This window comes from Carlito syrichta, unplaced genomic scaffold, assembly GCF_000164805.1.
Source record: "Carlito syrichta isolate Samal-C Ts95f unplaced genomic scaffold, Tarsius_syrichta-2.0.1 Scaffold315818, whole genome shotgun sequence".
Taxonomy (NCBI): Eukaryota; Metazoa; Chordata; class Mammalia; order Primates; family Tarsiidae; genus Carlito; species Carlito syrichta.
In genome coordinates this window covers 366,767-384,518 of record NW_007259914.1, presented here as the reverse complement: position 1 = coordinate 384,518, position 17,752 = coordinate 366,767, and the positions used below count along the sequence as shown (strand labels likewise).

Genomic DNA, 17,752 nt, shown 5'->3' with positions numbered 1-17,752 from the left:
GGGCCCACTGGCTGCCAAGATGTGGATGGATCCCGTGAGGAGCCTGTCCAAGCACAGGAAACACACGCTTGGGAACCAGGGCCTGACCAGATGGAGGCCCCCTGTATCCCTAAAGAGAAGCAGCTTGTCTCGTGATGGTAAGCACTTTAAAACCAAGCTAGGATTTTGCCCCATCAGGCCACCCAGGTTCATAGAACCACAGACTTTCAGATTTGGAGAAGGACTCACTCCTCCAGCCTCCCCAAAGACACGGACTTTTAAAAATAACCTTTTGCAGGAAGAAGTTGTGTCTCCTATCACTGGGGTATCTGGAAGTGGTATATGAATACATGTTATTATTCTGATACAGTCTGGGGAAACTCTGTAGGCATATGTTAAAAAGGCAATATATATTCAAAAGAATTTTGAATTAGGAATCAGAAGGCCCTAGTACTAGCCTTGGCTCAAGTACTTAGAAGCCACGTGAACTTGAGAAAGCCATTTAACCTACGTGAGCTTCAGTTCTGCGTTTAATATATAACATGCTATTTCCCAGAGTTACTATAAAGATCAAATTAAATAAAATAATGAATGTGAATGAATTTCATAAACTAAAGGGACTTAATACAAATAAAAGGTATTAGTAGTAGTAGTAGTATTTTCATATAACTAGTTTATAATCAAACAGGAATCATTTGAATGCTAACACAAAAATGCAAAGCATGCATATGATCTTCATCTTCCCTCTCTTGAAAGGTGGATATCTACATGATACAGACAATGCTAGATTAATCAGGGGCTGATTATCAAGGGGGCCTTTTACTTCTAGTCATTATACCCTTTATTCGTTCCTCACGGGGATGCCACATCAACCTACATACAGCTAGAAAATTGGCAGTGAGCATACATCAACTAGATTACCTGAATAACAACTCTGGTCAAAAAGTTTTAGCAAAGAAACAGTTGAAATGATTAACTAGGTGGGAGCTTTTGAATAATGTGTTGACTTTATCCATGGATAATTAAGACTGATGGAATTCTCATTTGGGGCTAATCCAGACAAAATACTAATATTTTCTCAGTGAGCAACAAAGTAGCCTATACTTGTGCAATAAGATTTGAATATTAGTCATCCGTTCATTTTCAACAAGTACTGGGGTGCCAGAGCTCACCACAAGCCTTGAACTCACTATTTTCCTGCACTTGTTGCTCCTTCCTTACAATATCATATAGAGCTCCTTGGCACCTGACTCTTTGAAGCGCTCTTCACCTTCCTGTTATCATGAGACTTTGGCTAATCTTATTCTAGCACAAGCAGCAAGCTATGCTCCTGGGCCAAACCCTGCCCACTGTCTTTTTTGTAATAAAGTTTTGTTGGAACACAGCCACATTCATGTTTTTGTATTATCCATGGCTATCTTGCTGCTACAATTTCAGAGTCCTGTAGTTGTGATACAGACAGTATGGCCCAAAAAACCTAAAATACCATCTGGCCCTTTACAGAAAAGGTTTGCCGACCTCTGCCCTAGATAGTATGATTAAATCAAAATTCTTCTCTCACATAAGTTTCTGTCAGAAACTAACAGAGTGAGCTCCTTGAAAGCAGAGAACCTTTCTGTATCTTTGTCTTGTCATATAGAGACCTGGAGTAGGCAGAGTCAAGGTTGAGAGCAGATACAGAAAATTAAACATGTCCTTCCCTGCATTTTATTTTCAACAGATGAGTGCCTTGGAATTCCATGGAAGACAGCATAAAACCAATAAAACACCAGTGTTGGGTTACTCTGGTTTCTAATTCCTCAGAGTTCCTACGTCTAAGACTTCCAAGGCTCAATTTTTGGCCTCCATCCCTTTGCATATTTATTTCCTGATCTGATGTGGAATTAGAGTTAAATAGGAGCTGTGTGCTTGAATTCCACGTGGCTGGCTCAGCAGGAAACTCCAGGGCAGGTTTTTTGGCATGCCAAACTCATGTTAGCTTCAGCTATGCTAATTTCTAAAGCTGTTTGGTTTGCTCAAATAAATCTTAGAGACAATTTTGCATTTGGATGCACACCTTTCTGTGCACAAATTATGTGCATGATAGCTCTGGGGCAGGATGAGGACTGAAAAGAAAAAGAGGTATGGTGTTCACTAAGTGTGTGGCAGGCACTGGGCTAAGGGCTTTGCAGACATTTTCTCATCTCAGCTCCACAACCATCCCATGAGGTTGGCCTGGGATCCCCACTTTACTGATGGGAAAACTGGAGGGCAGAGAGCTTATGTAATTTGTCCACGTTCACAGAGCTAGTAAGTGGCAAAACCTAGGTGCAACCCCAATCACTCTGAATCTAAACCCCATGCACTTGTCACATAGTCATACTGCCTTATGGATACCCTTGTCACCATCTCCCCTCACCTAAGCCACTGGGCATACATTCAGACATGAACTCTACACTTTCACAGTCTCCCCTCTTTTCCTTAGTTGGGCTATGTAAAATATGTCTTTGGTCCTTGTGGGATAAATTTGGATCCCTCTGTATCACAAAACAATCAACCAAAGTAGAAAGGGGCATTAATAGGGCAAACTACATATGACACACCAATTGCACTACTAATTAGTAGACAAACACAATTATAAGTGACTTGGACAGGTAAATGGATTTTGCTGACATATCTAAAGACCTCAGTATGAAAGGACACTTTCACTGCTAGAATGTAGTAGACCAAGCATGGGAATATGACTATGTCATGAAGGAAAATGTGAGTGACACTTAGAATACAGTGTAACTATATCTGTAATCTAAACCCAGGAACTTTCGTCTACAAATTTCTTCACTGTTTATGGAAAGATAACCAAACACCTATCTTCCTTAATAAAAACACAGGCATTATTAGCTCTAGTACATTACAGTAAGCACTGCTGTTGCAACTCTGTATTTATCATTGCTCAAATCAATACACAGAAAAATAACCAATGTCACAATTAAGCATCCTAGCATTATTCCAACATTTTACAGTGAACCAGATACAGCATTATTTAACTTCTTCCACTGTGTGAACTCTATCTGCAGCCTAGTTTGCTATATCACACAATGCTCAGCCATTGCCTTTGGATCCATACACTGCCATCTAATTTTCTGGAAATATAAAAGAACTGATTATATTTTCAAGCAAATGAAATTCAGATCTCCATTTAAAAAATTTGGAGGAAGAACAAGTCTTTCTACAAAACTATCCCTTTCTTCAGAAAACCCAGAGGAGACCTTGACCTCCGATGCACCACCCCATTCAACCACGGTTACTTTTTCTCTAGGAAACCAGTCACTACAGATCTCTTGTTTTTTTAAATTATGTTATTCTCTTAAAAATTTTAAACAGTTGACTTTAGAGAAGCAAAGTAACTTTTTTTGTAGCCAGTGATAGAAAAAGTTTATTATCAATTGAAAGTTTATAGCCTCAGCAGTCGTAGATAGGGGAATTTTCCTGCTATAGTAACAATACTCTAAATAATGCATGCATTCACATTTCTTACCTACAGAGTTCCTAAAATAGTCTCAACCAAAGTTAACTTGAACATGTAATAACTACTCATAACATAGTTAAAACAACCTTCTGTGAACCGTTATCACTCAAACCCCAGTAGTGACTTACTTACCTGCTGGTGGCTTTATGAAAGGTGGCGGAATTAAAGGTACAATAATGGGCACATTGCCATGGTCCTTTGACCCTGCAGGTGAATCACTGAGTCCATTTCCAGTGGCAAGCCCTGAATAGCCTGTGCTTATATTGTATGGTGAAATAACACTGTCCTCGGGTAATTTTGGTTTTGGCAAAGAATTTTCTGTTAAAAAAAAAAATTATACTCAGTATGACAAAAGACCTATTCAGCAGACTTAAAGTATTTTTTATTTTCTCAAGTAGAATGATCATGTAACAAAACACTTTTTTTTTCCCTTGCAAATCTTTAAACAGTTTACCAGAACTCCACAGTCCATCTAGGACCTTTTTAGTTATGTCACCATAAATTTCCAATGGGATCCTTAATAATTTGCTCCACTATGATAGCTAATATCCCAGCTGATCGTGGTGATGAAATTTAGCACTATAAAATCCCACAGAAAATTTAGAGGCAATTAACCTTTTCCACGTACAAAGAGATATACAGCAAGTATTGCTCTCTGGCTACCAGGGAAAGCCTAAAACGCGTCCCCAGCATTGTAACCAGATCCCACTGTATTGTAAACTTGAACTATAATATAATCAAATGAACCAGTGAGAAAGAAGCAGATGATGGGGAAGAAAACTTCCTCCCTAGGTACTGATAATATCTACTAAAAAGTAACAAAAATTCAGTCAGGTGTGGTGGCTCATGCCTATAATCCCAGCACTTTGGGAGGCCGAAGCAGGAGGATTGCTTGAGTCCAGGAGTTGGAGACCAGACAGGGCAACATAGCGAGACCTTGTCCTTACAAAATATCAAAAAATATTGGCAGAGCATGGTGGCACATGCTTGTAGTACCAGCTACTTAGGAGGCTGAGACAGAAGGATCTCCTGATCCCAGGAAGTTGAGGCTGTAGTGAGCTGTGAGGGTGCCACCACACTCTATCCTGAAGTGAGACTCCAGCTCAAAAAAAAAAAAAATTAAAAGAAAAAAAACCTTAATGATATGAGCCTTGTGCATTGTATCCTTGTATGTGAATCATTAAAAAAAAAAAAGCCCAGGTTCAGTGGCTCAGCCTGTAATCCCAGCATTTTGGGAGGCCAAGGCAAGTGGATTGCCGGTGTACACAGGTTTGAGACCAGCCCGGGCAACTTGGTGAGACCTCGTCTCCACAACAAATAAAAAATTAGCTGGGCGAGGTAGCACACGCCTGTAGATCTGGCTGCTTGGAAGACTGAGGCAGAAAGATTGCTGGCGCCCAGCAGGTTGATGCTTGGAGTAGCCATGAGTATGCCACTGCACTCCAGCCTGGGTTTATGGCGTGAGACTCCAACTAAAAAAAATTAAAAATAAAAATAAAAACCCACACATGCAAACAAAAAACCTCAACCATAGAAAATAACTTTTTTTCCCCCTCTAGTAGCATCTCCTGGCACTCTCTCTTTCTATGTCCCCCAGAGGCAAAGATTATTACCTAGGCCAAGCATTATACAAGCTATTAGTTTACAGAATATAAACTCATGACTTGCATTTTTCATTTACAGTGAAATTGATGATACTATCTCCGTAACATGATGTGCACAATTTCATAGCAAGCTTAACATAAAATTTGTCATGTACATTCTATTTCACATGCCTGCAGGACAGCTCATTTACATTTCCACGTTCAGCATAAAGGAAGGGAAAGTACTATCTTAAAGAGTGAAAATAAAACGTTTGAACAGGTACTGGATGCCGGTAGATTTTGAATGCAATGCAAATACTGATCAAATTGCCAATAATGATACACAATTTGTTTCATCCACATTTTAATAAAGTTCCCCAAATAAAATGCTTCTTCACATACTTTTCTTTGACAGGCAAACTCTCATTCTAAATTTAGGTTCGTAAATTCAGTATCTGTCACTGCAACTCACCACAGAATCGGTATTAATTCAGTTCTGCCAAGCCTCTGTAATTTTCACTCTTTAGCTGGACTTTGATCCATGTTCCTTATAGAATAATATAGGATCTAATCATCTACTATTCCTTTATTCCTTCTTATTCTATTTAGGATGTAAGGGCAGGCAAAGAGTGAACACTTCCAACACAAAACAAAAATGGGGCTTCCATTTAGAATTCCCATCCCAAAAAAAAGAAGGAGGATGACCAAGCTACCAGCAAATCTCTCTTGCAGTCTGAATACCTAAACCCAACATTTCACTTAACAAAAAGTCCTGGTCCCCAACAATTGATGATGTATCAAAGAGATCGGGAAACTAGAAGAAGTCAGCAAACACCGCTCCTTTCATTAAATTTGTATGCAAGGCCACAGCACTTAAGGTCCCTAGCCCTTGCCTGGTTCTCCCACTGCTAGAAGGAGATTAAGCTGTGTCTATTTTTGTTTTACATTGTGCTCTTATATCCTGTGGAATTCTGCTTATGGGAAAGTCCTACTGGGGATGTACGTTTAAATCAAACATTGGCATAATCAACAAAAAAATGAGTCCCAAAGTCACTAAATTCTGGCAGGTTGAGATAGTTAATCCTTCTTTGCATGAACAAAGGGACATTAAATGTCATTACCTTTGAGAACAGAAATGTGCTGCCGGTTCTCCCCATCTGTAGAGTAGCTCCTGAATTCAATATCTTCACCATCTTTTAATTCAACCTTATCATAGCCATACCAGCCAAGGAGTTCATTCATGGTGTTTTCCGCAAAGTTCTGAAAAAGAAGCAAAGGTTACTACCTATTTCTATAATCAATAACGACTTGAAAAGAATGCATAAATTGAATACTGTTTGCTCTACCCCATGTCTTGCCAGCTCTGTCCCACTTCCCTAGATTAGTGTTCATTTTCCAAATCATATGCAAGAATCGTAATACTTTCAAATCTTAGGATGACACATTTCATTAGGACAGGCCTTCAGACATTTGTAATTTAAAATAAGAAAAAAAAGTATTTGTTAGTTTTGCTTATGAATAGGATTTCATATTTTAGCATATTCTTCCACAAAGTTTATATTATCTCGCACTAATACAAAAATATTGAAAGGCAAATCATAAAAACAGCTAAGAAAAGATTTTGAACATGAAAACAATTAGTCAACCTCTTGTGATTCAGATCAATTTAAATTAAAATTTCTTCTAATCCAAGTTTTGCTTCTTAACATGACATATCTCAGAAAAAGCAAAATCTCAACAAATAAAAACTTCTCAATTGTCAACCACTACCTTACAAAAAGCTAAGTAGGTTACAAGGGTCTCCCTTTTTAATTTTTCCTTTTGCAAGTATTTTTTAAAATCAATGCATAATTTGCGTTATAAATTTCACTAGTGACAGGTTCTCTCTTAATGAAATCAAAGGTTACTTCGTCTTCTGACAAGTACCAAATAACTTCAAGGTTATTAGTCAGCCCAGATTTTGGATAATGTGTGAAATCACTTTATGAGCTATAAATCCATATTTACATGTAAAGTATTCTTATTGTTGTTATGAATATCAAACTTTGAAAATAATGAGTACAGTTGGACAGATTTAATATCTTAAATCAGGTGACTGTTTAATTTATCAATTGCTAGATCTGAAAACAAGATGTGAGACTATGTGTGTTAATGATCTTAATGCTCATGTGTTTTCTGACTGGCAGGGCACTGTGGGCTTCCTAGACTGAGCTAGAAAAACTATATATTCTAACCTTCTTCGTGGCTCAAAGAAGGCTTTATTATTCTCTTTAGAAGCAATCATTTCTGAATTACACTGGGATATATAATTTATACACCTGAAACAAAGCACCAAGGCTAAGCCAGAGTGTGCATAGCCTCAACATGTGAGTTCCATGTTTTCTTGGATTTCACGACTTTAGATTTCAGCAGGGGTTGCATAAAAAATAAAAGATAATACACTACTGACTCCACAAAAGCAAACCTGGCATTTTGAGCTACACACAGGATGCTAGCTTTTTTGCCTTAGTACTCAGTTAAACTCTAACCTCCAACTGGGTCAATCTGTGATGGTATATTGTACCAGCAATTAAAAAAAAAAATCTAGCCAGACTGATTCAGTGTTACCATCCACAAGGCCAACAGTCAACCATATCAAGCTTTAGTGAGGCATTTATTCTCTCTGATGGCTGGTCATGTCCACATTAAATAGACATTCTTTTCATGAATGCACAAAGATGATATGATCGATATGAATAATAAGCTCAGCAACTTCAGGAATACCACTGAGGAGGGCAGGGCTGAGTGCTGCTCTTACCAATCAAAACAGATCCCTTTAATGAGGCGTCAGTCTCCCCTAACACCTAATTTCTTTCACTGAGCTAACTGCCTGACTGAAAATGACAGTCCCTAGGCATACACATGGGGTCCTCCATCAGTGGTCTGGCAGCAGAAATCTACCAGGATAAGGCTTAAAACCCCAATTCCCAAGTGGAGCATCAAAAGCCACATTCAAGCCTTCCTATTGGTCTGTGTGCTGTTTGCCCCAATTTCTTAAGAGACCTGTGCCAACAAGACAGAATCTTTTGCATAGGAACTACAGGCTACCATATCCAGGTTTGTAGACCGTTTACATCTGGGTGCCAGTTTTCCCAGGTTCTTTCTAACCTCTGAAGTCACACAAAGGCTACAGATGCATAATTCATGGAGCAACCTCCTAGCCAAGGTTATAGATTTGTTTTAGACCAGTTGCAAATTCATTCAGGCTTTCAGTACCAATCCTAGGTCTGGGATCCAGAAGTTTCAGACATTTGGGTTAAAAACTGAACCCTCAACTGGATAATTAACACCAAATTCAAATTATTTGGGTACCTGAACTGCACCAGTTTAGTTTATGGTTTCTGTGAGGCTTCATGGAGCAATCAATACAAACTCGATCCATTCCATGATTTTCGAGTTACTATAAATGTCAGGGAAAATAAACTCTAAAACATTTCCTTTCTTGTCATGGAAAATAAAAATAAACCCCTTAATGTTTTGATATATGGCTGCAAAAGCAGGAAACAAAAGGTTTATAAAGCCCCAAGCCATAAATCTCAAATCTTTCATGAAAGGAGGAGCAAGATGAAAGAAAGAAAGAAAAGGGAACACCAAAGTTTTTGCTAGTATACCTACAACAAACAGACTATCACCTCTGTCGTTTACACTGTTAGATTAAGAAACCTAAGAATCCCAAGAAATAAATAATTTATAATGTTTGATTTTGGCCCTTGCCTTGCTGACTCTGGTGTGGCCATGTGCTCTCTGAGCTATGGCTGTCCCCATGCTTCCTGGCTTTGGTCCCCTCCCCCACCTTGGGGAGGTGAATCTTCTCTTTCTCTCTCTAACTTACTTTTAAATAAACTGTATTTTCTAATCTAAAAAATAAAATAAAATGTTTAATTTTTAGGTTAAATGTGATAATAGACATCATATGGTTTCATTACAGTGCTAAACCAAAATAAATAATATAGATTTTTGCAGCTATCATCCAAGACACATAATATATCTAAGAGAAATTAATATAATGTTTATGGCCTATAAAGGTTTTAAAGTCTTTCTAGTAGAGAATTTCAATGGTTATTTTTCATCTTTTTTTGTATTATTTTCTTCTAAAAAAAGAAATTTATATTGAGCTATTCCCTTCATACATAGTTTGTATTTTTTAAAAGGGACTAAGAATTCAAATGTGAACTAATTTTTGAGACGAGGACATTTTGATAATAAAATAAGCTACTGCACTAGGGAAAATTTGTTTTCCCCAAAATCTTCACCCAACATTTCTCCTGGAAATTTAGGAGAAATATCTTAGAATCTCTTAAAAGCCCCTCCCAGTTTTAGGATTCTTTGAAATCAAATAACTTCATTTATATAAGAAATAAAATACCTCTTGCAAAGATATTTCATAATTATAGTGATCACACATCATGAATTTTACTGAGTCACTATTTCAAATATTTTATCATTGCTCCCATAAACCATCAAAATGTGCCAGAGATTTCAATATTTTGGCATCTGTTCTACATTTTTCAGACTGCCTCTTGCCCTTGGAAGTAATACAAAAATCCTCTCTCATACCATGTGGTCCAATTTGGGTTTGGAAAATAGGTCGCCATAATTATAATGATAATGTCTAATACTCTTATAGCACTTTACGGTATTTCCACAACTTTTGATTCTCTTGTTCCTTTCAATAACCCTCTGTATTAGGTATTTGATTTCCACAATAAACTTTGGTGAACCTAGGTGACATCCTCATTTTACAACAGAAAATTAGAGCATCAAGAAGGTAAAAGATAGGCATGAGAGATCACCCAGGAAGGTCAGAACTGAAATACAGATCTTCTGATCCTTATACCAAGTCTCTTTTCATTGTAAATTCTGTGCAGCCCAACGTGTCTGCAATTCCAAAGAATCTACCTCTCTGGACCAAAGTTGCAAAAAGATCGTACTACAGGTTGTCAATACCATATATAAAGAGGTTTCCAACCAGGGCATCTCTACCTATGATGAGACTGCTTGCTTTCAGATGTGATTATTGATCTCTACTCTTCTTAATTACTTGTACTGTTGGAAAGGGGGTGCTCAAAATTCACAAGTAAAATGGAATCTTCCCTTTTTACCATTTTTAACACTACATCTGACGCTAATTGTCTTGTACTTCTGATACAGTGCCTAATTTCCTACCACTTCCTTTCTCTCTCTAATATCTCTCTCCCACCTCCAGGGATTCTGAGCAAAAAAGACAATCCGAACTTCTAATCTGAAAGCATCTCTTCCTAGAATTAAAAAATAAGTAAAAATTAAAAGGTCACAGAAAGATGGGTTTTGGCAAGGAAATTTTACTATTTTCTCTCTCCTCTTGAGTTATTTCTATATCAGCAAAATAATATTTGTTGGAGCTTATTTCCTAGGACATTCATTAAACTCCCTCCTTATTCAATTGGAAGTATTAGACAAATGTCAAAGTTCAATCTAAATGATTTTTGATGGAACATTTTTACCATGTAACTAATAAAGAGTTGACTTCGAAAAACTTTGAAAATAGCAGTCATTACAAATTCTCCAAATGCTTCTGAAACACAAATGCTTCAAGGTCTTCCAAAAGGACTGATGATTTTACTTATTTTAAAAACACTAAACAGATTTTAAAACATAGATAGGTACCACTAATTTTTTCATACCAGGCCTTGCATAACTGAATGTCTATGTGTTTTCAAATTTGTATTCTACCCAAGAGAGCAAGAAGTATTCAAAGAGCTCCCAACCATTAACCCAAAGCAGGAGACAGTCACCCCTTCTTCCTCTCCACAAATATAATTCCCATTTTCTCTCCAAGCCCCAGCTCTGGTTAAAAATGTCATCTTTTCCAAATGCACTGTAAGTTATTTGAGGGCAGAAATCTTTTTATTTCATTTTATGCCTTACCTAACATAATGCCTGGCACTTAGAATGCACTCAATAAATGTGCTAGTATATTTTGGTATATTCACAATTTTTTTAAAAAGTATAACTACACTGAAATGGTGAAGGAAAAATCAGGAAAACCTGATTCTAAAAATAAATATGTAAAAGTCTTAAAATTATATGTAATGTTAGTAAGCACTGTCATACTACAGGGAATTTAAACTGATGCAATTTTTAGAAAGAGTAAATTCACTCTATTCATTAAAAACCTTAAATTTTTACAAAGTTTTTGACTCGGCAATTTGATTTCTAGGGATTGTAGGAATTAGTGTATGGAACTAGGTATAGAAATATGCATGTTCAGGAATGTTTATCTCAGTGTTGTGTTCTTAGAAACAAACTAATGTTAGACAATAGGAATCTGGTTAAATACAATTTAGTCATATAATAGAATAGTATTTTGCCAGTAAAATGCATGATATTGATAAACGTCTACTGACAAACGTCCATGAAACGCTACTAACAGCATATTGAGTTTTAAAAGGAGAGTTAGTACTGTATGAGATCCCTTTTGTTTGTTACAGAAACATATATCATACACAGAAGGGCATAAAAAGACATCAAAATGTTGACAGTAATTGTGTGTGGGTGGGAAAATTACAGGCTTTGTTTTTCTTTCTGCTTATTTCAATTGCTTATTCTACTATTTGTGTCATGTCCATGTATGATTTTTATAAAAATAAACTAGTTTTAATTAAAATTTAATTAACACATAGTCTCACTTGTAGACAACTACATCAGCTGTAGTCACAGTCCTAATGGCAGAAAAAGGATCTATCAGTTACATTACTCAACTTCAAAACATTCTAAAACACATTATCCGAGATAGTGGGGAACATGACAAAAAAGAAACTTCCAATCTTGAACAATTTACAAGGCGGGGGGTGGAGGGATCGGGGGGAGATGCTAGTATCTATGCTAGTTAAGGTTATGAATAATAGAACGATGGTCATTTTTGAAAATATTTGATCTCTCGACCTCTGGAATAGATTTCTATTAAGCATCATCAGACTAACTAATAGAAATAAAGAATGGGGATCTGCAGAAAAGAGAGCCTTGTTCAAGTTCAGGGTGAAGCAGGAATCGGACTTGGTTAGAAGTCAGTTTCTAGCTCTATTCCCAGACCTGGCCAAGAGCTGAAACCAAGTTGTCTCTCTTAACACAGACTCAGTGGATCAGTTTTATTTTATGGTTGTGCCAAGAAAAAGGTCATGAGGTAAAATTTAAATAGTGCAAAAGAAATATTTGAAGAGTCCACTGCAGATTACAAAGTACTTCCTCATTTATGATCCCACCAGACCGGATGATAGTAAGAACGAGCCCCTCTCCGCAGATGACCCATTAGAGGCTCATTAACATGCATGAAATAGCAAGGGTCGCCCGAGTCGCACTCTTGGTGCAGACTTTATACATAGAGTCCTGCTGTTTTTCCCTGAACTACAGCTTTCAAGCTTGAAATCCTTGGAAGACGGTTGCTGTACACCATTTTGGTGTGTTTTTGCAGCATTGTTCTCAGCCACAGCACAATAATTTTAATGCAAAGGGCACATCATAACATTATACCAAACTCTGGCCTGGAACAGGTTGAAGAAAGCCTTATTCTCTTATGGATATATTTTAACTTGGAAGGCTAAATAATTGGCATATGAAACCAAAAACATGTGGTTCTGCAGAGGAAATCTATGATGCTCTATTGTCTTGTTGTGACATAAAGCAGACAATCATGTCCCCATGTTTTAATATCTGCCAGGACATCAAATGTCCTCGAAGGGTCAAGCAAATGCTATGAAATTGTGAATGCCAGCCCTCAGGCTAACATAGTGGCAGGCATGGCAGGTGTACAGCTGTGTGCAGCTGGGTCCTTTCACAGCTGCAGAACTGCCTTAAAAAAAAATCACCAAGGCTTGTTACATTGTTTTCCTGTCTGTGCCAAAGCCACTGGCCTTAACGCAGTACAGCGTTCCACCGGTCCTTGGTTATATAAGAGACATTAACACCCATCAGTCTACAGATCCTAAAATATACATTCGGCACATCTCACTTACCACATGCTTTCATGTCTGCTTACGTGTTTCAATTGGCACTACCAGAAACAAAGTACTCTGTTGTTTTGGGTTTTTTTCTGCTGCTGTTACCCTTTAACGTCCTCTCTCTTTTAGAAAAATATTCAATAATCTTATTAACTAGAGAGTGCACATGTGGCTGACTTTCCACTCCACAAGAGGAAGTTTTAGACATCAGGGATTTCTGTGATCTACCTTCTACTACTTCAAATTATTTTAAGTATACAGATTCTTGATAAATAAAAGGGACATCTCCTTAGAAGACGGAAGGACCTGAAAAGGCTGGTCACAAAACAACAGGCGTATCTGTTCCTAGAACTCTCCCATTGAGAGAGTCGCTTGCACTCACCAACATCTGCCCTCTTTGGAGGCCCTGTTTTTGACTTTCTTTTAAAAGTTCTGCTGCTTCTGGGTTTCTATAAGTCTGTCTTTCACACAAGGAGAGTAGGGTTTGGCTTCTTGGAGCAGAGCTTGGCAAGCACAGAGGCAGGAAACGCAGAAGGGAATGAGTCTGTCAGACTCATTTTCTTCTAGTTCAAATGTTTATTTCAGATTCGGGAGGAAGTGGAGTGGTTCCTTTCCATTTCCTAGTCCCTGGAACCTGCAAGTTGTATAAGGCTTAGGGAATGGCACTCCACCACACAGCAGACCAGTTCACAGATGGAGAAAGAGACTTCCCAGAAAGTCCCCGGCTTGAACAGAGCTCAATGCCTAGTTCTCTGATCCCTCTCAGGACTGTCTTTTACGGGTTTAGCCCAGAGCCTTAAGCAGGACAACTGAGAGCAAGTCTGAGATCCAGGAACACCCTATACCTGTCCCACTGACTTAAGTCCCCAGCCCTGCCACGTGGCACACCTGAGGCCACTGCTCAGCAGGGAGGCAGGAGGAGGGTTAACATAATTTGTGAATGCCCAAATTAGGATCTGGTCCCAAGTCCTCTTTCCAAGTTCCTGAGATTCACCACTTCTGACACCAGGATAGTTTCAGCAGCAAAACTTAAAATATACCTGTTTTAGTAATGAGCTAATTTCAACCGTAAACACACTGACTTTTCCAATCCACATGCTGATTTCTCTGGGTTTGTTTGCTTGTAAGTTTGTTTAGCATCAAGCTATTTATCTCACCAACTCTGCAACTTGCTGTATTTATTATCTATGCAATTGACACAGGCCATTTTTTAATGCCAAATGGAGACCATCAGAAACCAAACTAGAAAATCTTGTGGTAAGTTTACTACTAAACTCTAACAGATGTGCCTGACTCAAACTGTAGACATCAGGACTGAAGCATAATTTTAGGTACAAATTACTTACTCAGAATATTTATAGATAGAAAAATTCTTCAGCAAAGAAGCGACCCAATGACATTTAACACAGCTTATCATGCAGTTTAGCAATTGATAAAGAAGTCAAACATTGTAAGTGCATTAATTATGGTTTGTTTAGGACAGCTTCCAGGACAGAGTGCTTGATCTAATCACAATGGTTTTGTCAAAGACTTTTAAAAGATAAAAATCTGACTCACTATCTCTACTCATAGTTTAGTTTTTTTGAGTTATATTATTGTTCGGTAACTATCGATCACAAAGATCTATGTGCACAAAATGCATATCCTTGAGTGCAACAATATTTACCTTACATATACATTGACACTTACACTAGTATGAACTAGTTTCTACATTTTGGACGAACTCCTAAAACTAATTAACCCTTTGATATGTTGGAATTCCCTCCTGACATTCATTTATTTTGATCCATGTGAGCTAATAGCATATCAGAGATATATTACATTAGACACAATCACAATATTCACTGTAGAAACCAAACGAGTCCAAATATAAATCGCATTGCCATCTGATTTTTTTTAAATCCTCTCTTAGTTTAATTAAATAAAGCAGACTAATTACAAGTACAACAAGAAAACCCATTTTTAAAATCAGGAAAAACCAGGATGAGAAGAGAATAAAAGGAAAGCTAAAGGAACACGGTAAAGGTCGTAGTGAGACAAACATTTCTACTCCAAGATATTTTCACGAAGTGCACTATAAGCAAGCTGTGCCAAGTCATGTACTTTCACACACAAAATTATATTGTATCAAATTTAAATTTGTTACAACTGCCATGTACATTAAACCAGTGATAACGAAAATGTAACTCAATATCTGATCTAGTGAAACAGCAACCAGCATTAGCCTCAGCCACATGAAGACACTCTCCAATGCCATTACTGGTGTCAGCTAAACCTCAGCCAGTTTGTCTTCTCCAGCCATTTTAAAATAAATATGTGACTATCTCAGTTAGGAAATCTTGAAGGAAGTCTCTGTCATGAGGCAATTTTGTTGCTCATTCTTAGTGCCCTGCATTTGCTATACTTAAAATAGACGCTTGTACCAATGTCCTTTCTATTACCCGAAGGGGAAAAAAAAATCACATACACACCAGTCTTTTTTCTCTCAGCTCACAGAGAAGCAACTCAATCCAACCAGTGTTGAAACCCGAGTAGGTCACTGTACACCACGATAAAATGCCCTAATCCCTGAGCCAAATCTCCCTCAGGGAGGCCTCCTCCTGATCCTCCACTTCCCAGGCTGACTTTTCCATTTGCTGTCTCCTCTCTCCCCCTTTCATTTCCCCTACCTTCAAGCCTTGATATGCGATCCGAGGGGGGGTGCTCAGGTTTCCGTTTTTACAGCTTAGGCCACGCTAGCTGTATACATTCCTTTCTTTCTGCCGGGCAGTGATTACTTACCAGGGCTTAGTTTACACTGGTCCAGATGAAAGCCGTTCAGATGAAGGCAAACACAGCCAGGCAGCTCCAGCGGCACCGATATGAAGCTGCACAAGGCCACATTGTGTTCTCGGTGACATTTTGTTGCACACATTTTAATACAGGGCAACCAACTTGTTATGTTACTCTACACTTCAGGTTGGGGGGGTGGGGAGCTGGACGGGTAACAGTATCATGAGGTTTGGGGAGGGGTTTGCTGATGTGGTTATTCATATTAAAAGCAGAAACATATTAATGAGTTCAGAAATAACCCTTCCACCTTTTGACTGTGAGAAACCACGTTCTAAATGAGGACTTTTAGAGCTATTATATTAGAGGGATGCCTACAAAACAATCCCACCAGACTCTCTGCCATGGTGGATGTGAACATGACTGAAAATTTCCATCAAGGGTCTCCTTCAAGGTCCCAAACCAGAGAGCAAATACTGATTCTACAAGCTACTGAATAACCTGCATAAAACTTCTTATTTCATGCCACTCTGGATTGAAACGGTGAGGATTCGAACTTCACACCGTAGGTGGGGATTCGGAGGACAACATTTTTAAAAGAGGAAATTCTGTGCACCAAGGTTAATTCCATACTTAGTCTTGCCGCATCGGCTGCAAATTGTGTAATTTTTCCCCTTCGCACAATGTTGTTTTTGTTTCTTCCTCACCAGTTCAGACAAACATCTGTTATACTGCAGAAGGACGACTATCTCCCAAACCGCGGAGTGCGCCCGCAGCCAAAGTCAACAACGCGGGCCCCGAGCGTCGAGCACAGTCAGCCTTTATATCCAGCCGGGATAACATTTCACATGTTTTGATTAAAATTAGCTAATTTGTAATTCTAGAACCTATGAAACTTAAAAGCTGCCATCCATATAGATCCCATTAGGCAGGGTTTTAAAGGGCCAGAGCCCGCGGTGATCTCCTCCCGGCGGCGGACACCTCTCTCTTCTTCACCCACCTCTCTCCCCCCTACACCCACCTCCCCTCTGAAACGAGATGGAAAAGTGATCTGGAAACGCGGGACAGGAGGACAGGGTGCGTGCGGAAGAATGGCCAGTGTAGACTGCTCCAATCCTACCCCTTGAAAGACAACAACTTCTGCTGGTCTTGTAGGGAAGCAACGGTCTGTCATTGGAACCAATGATGGTTTCCATCCCCAGGAATGGCAGTGACTTCCAGGGCAGATCTGCCTCAACTCCCCGTGGGGCCGTGACGCTCACGCCCCCCAGGCGCTACGGTTCCTCACCCAGAAATAAAAACCCGAATTCCAACATCTCCTGACATTTCTGAGCGGAAGCTGACGCTCAGCCCGTGCACCTGGGTACACACACGTCCAGGATGTCTCTCCAATGTGTTCCCTTCTAACAGCGTGGACTTCTCACAAGCCACGTTCGCAGCATATGCTTGTTCTGATGAAGGAAACCTCAAAGCACAGCCCCTCCGACTCATCTGCATCCCATTTCATCCCGTTTGGCTTTTAAATACACACTTGACCGGGTCCCCTAGTAGTTTTAAGGATCGCATGCAGAGAATGACTGCAAAATGCCAACAGCATCTTTTTTTTGTTTGTAACTCACAGAAAGAAAAAAATAGGAAAAACATTTTCTACATCAAGAGAGACTCGTGAGATCCACACAGAGTAAAAACCCTCGCTCAGGCAAAAGCCGCAACTTCATGGAAGACGAGGGAGCTGGGGGCGACGCGGGGGTCCGGAGCGGAGCGGTGTTCTCCGTACCGCCAACAGCTGGACGCGGGCCGCTGCGCCCGCCACCTCTGGAGCACCGCTGGACTGGCGGGGAGCCCGGCCTCGCCTGGAGGACTCCGGGCTGGCCTTTCCGAACAATGGGCAGGCGCCCCGC

General features: G+C 39.2%; 1 protein-coding gene across 1 annotated transcript in view; it reads right to left on the bottom strand.

Annotated features, from left to right (window-relative positions):
• The window catches only part of SOBP (sine oculis binding protein homolog), a 181,994-nt gene that overhangs the window by 163,714 nt on the left and 528 nt on the right, over positions 1-17,752 (bottom strand). Inside the window, exons 2-3 of the mRNA XM_008073310.2 lie at positions 6,189-6,327; positions 3,617-3,802 (exon numbers count right to left, since the gene is read on the bottom strand). Of these exons, the coding sequence (XP_008071501.1) occupies positions 3,617-3,802; positions 6,189-6,327 (325 nt within the window). The remainder of the gene's footprint in view (positions 1-3,616; positions 3,803-6,188; positions 6,328-17,752) is intronic.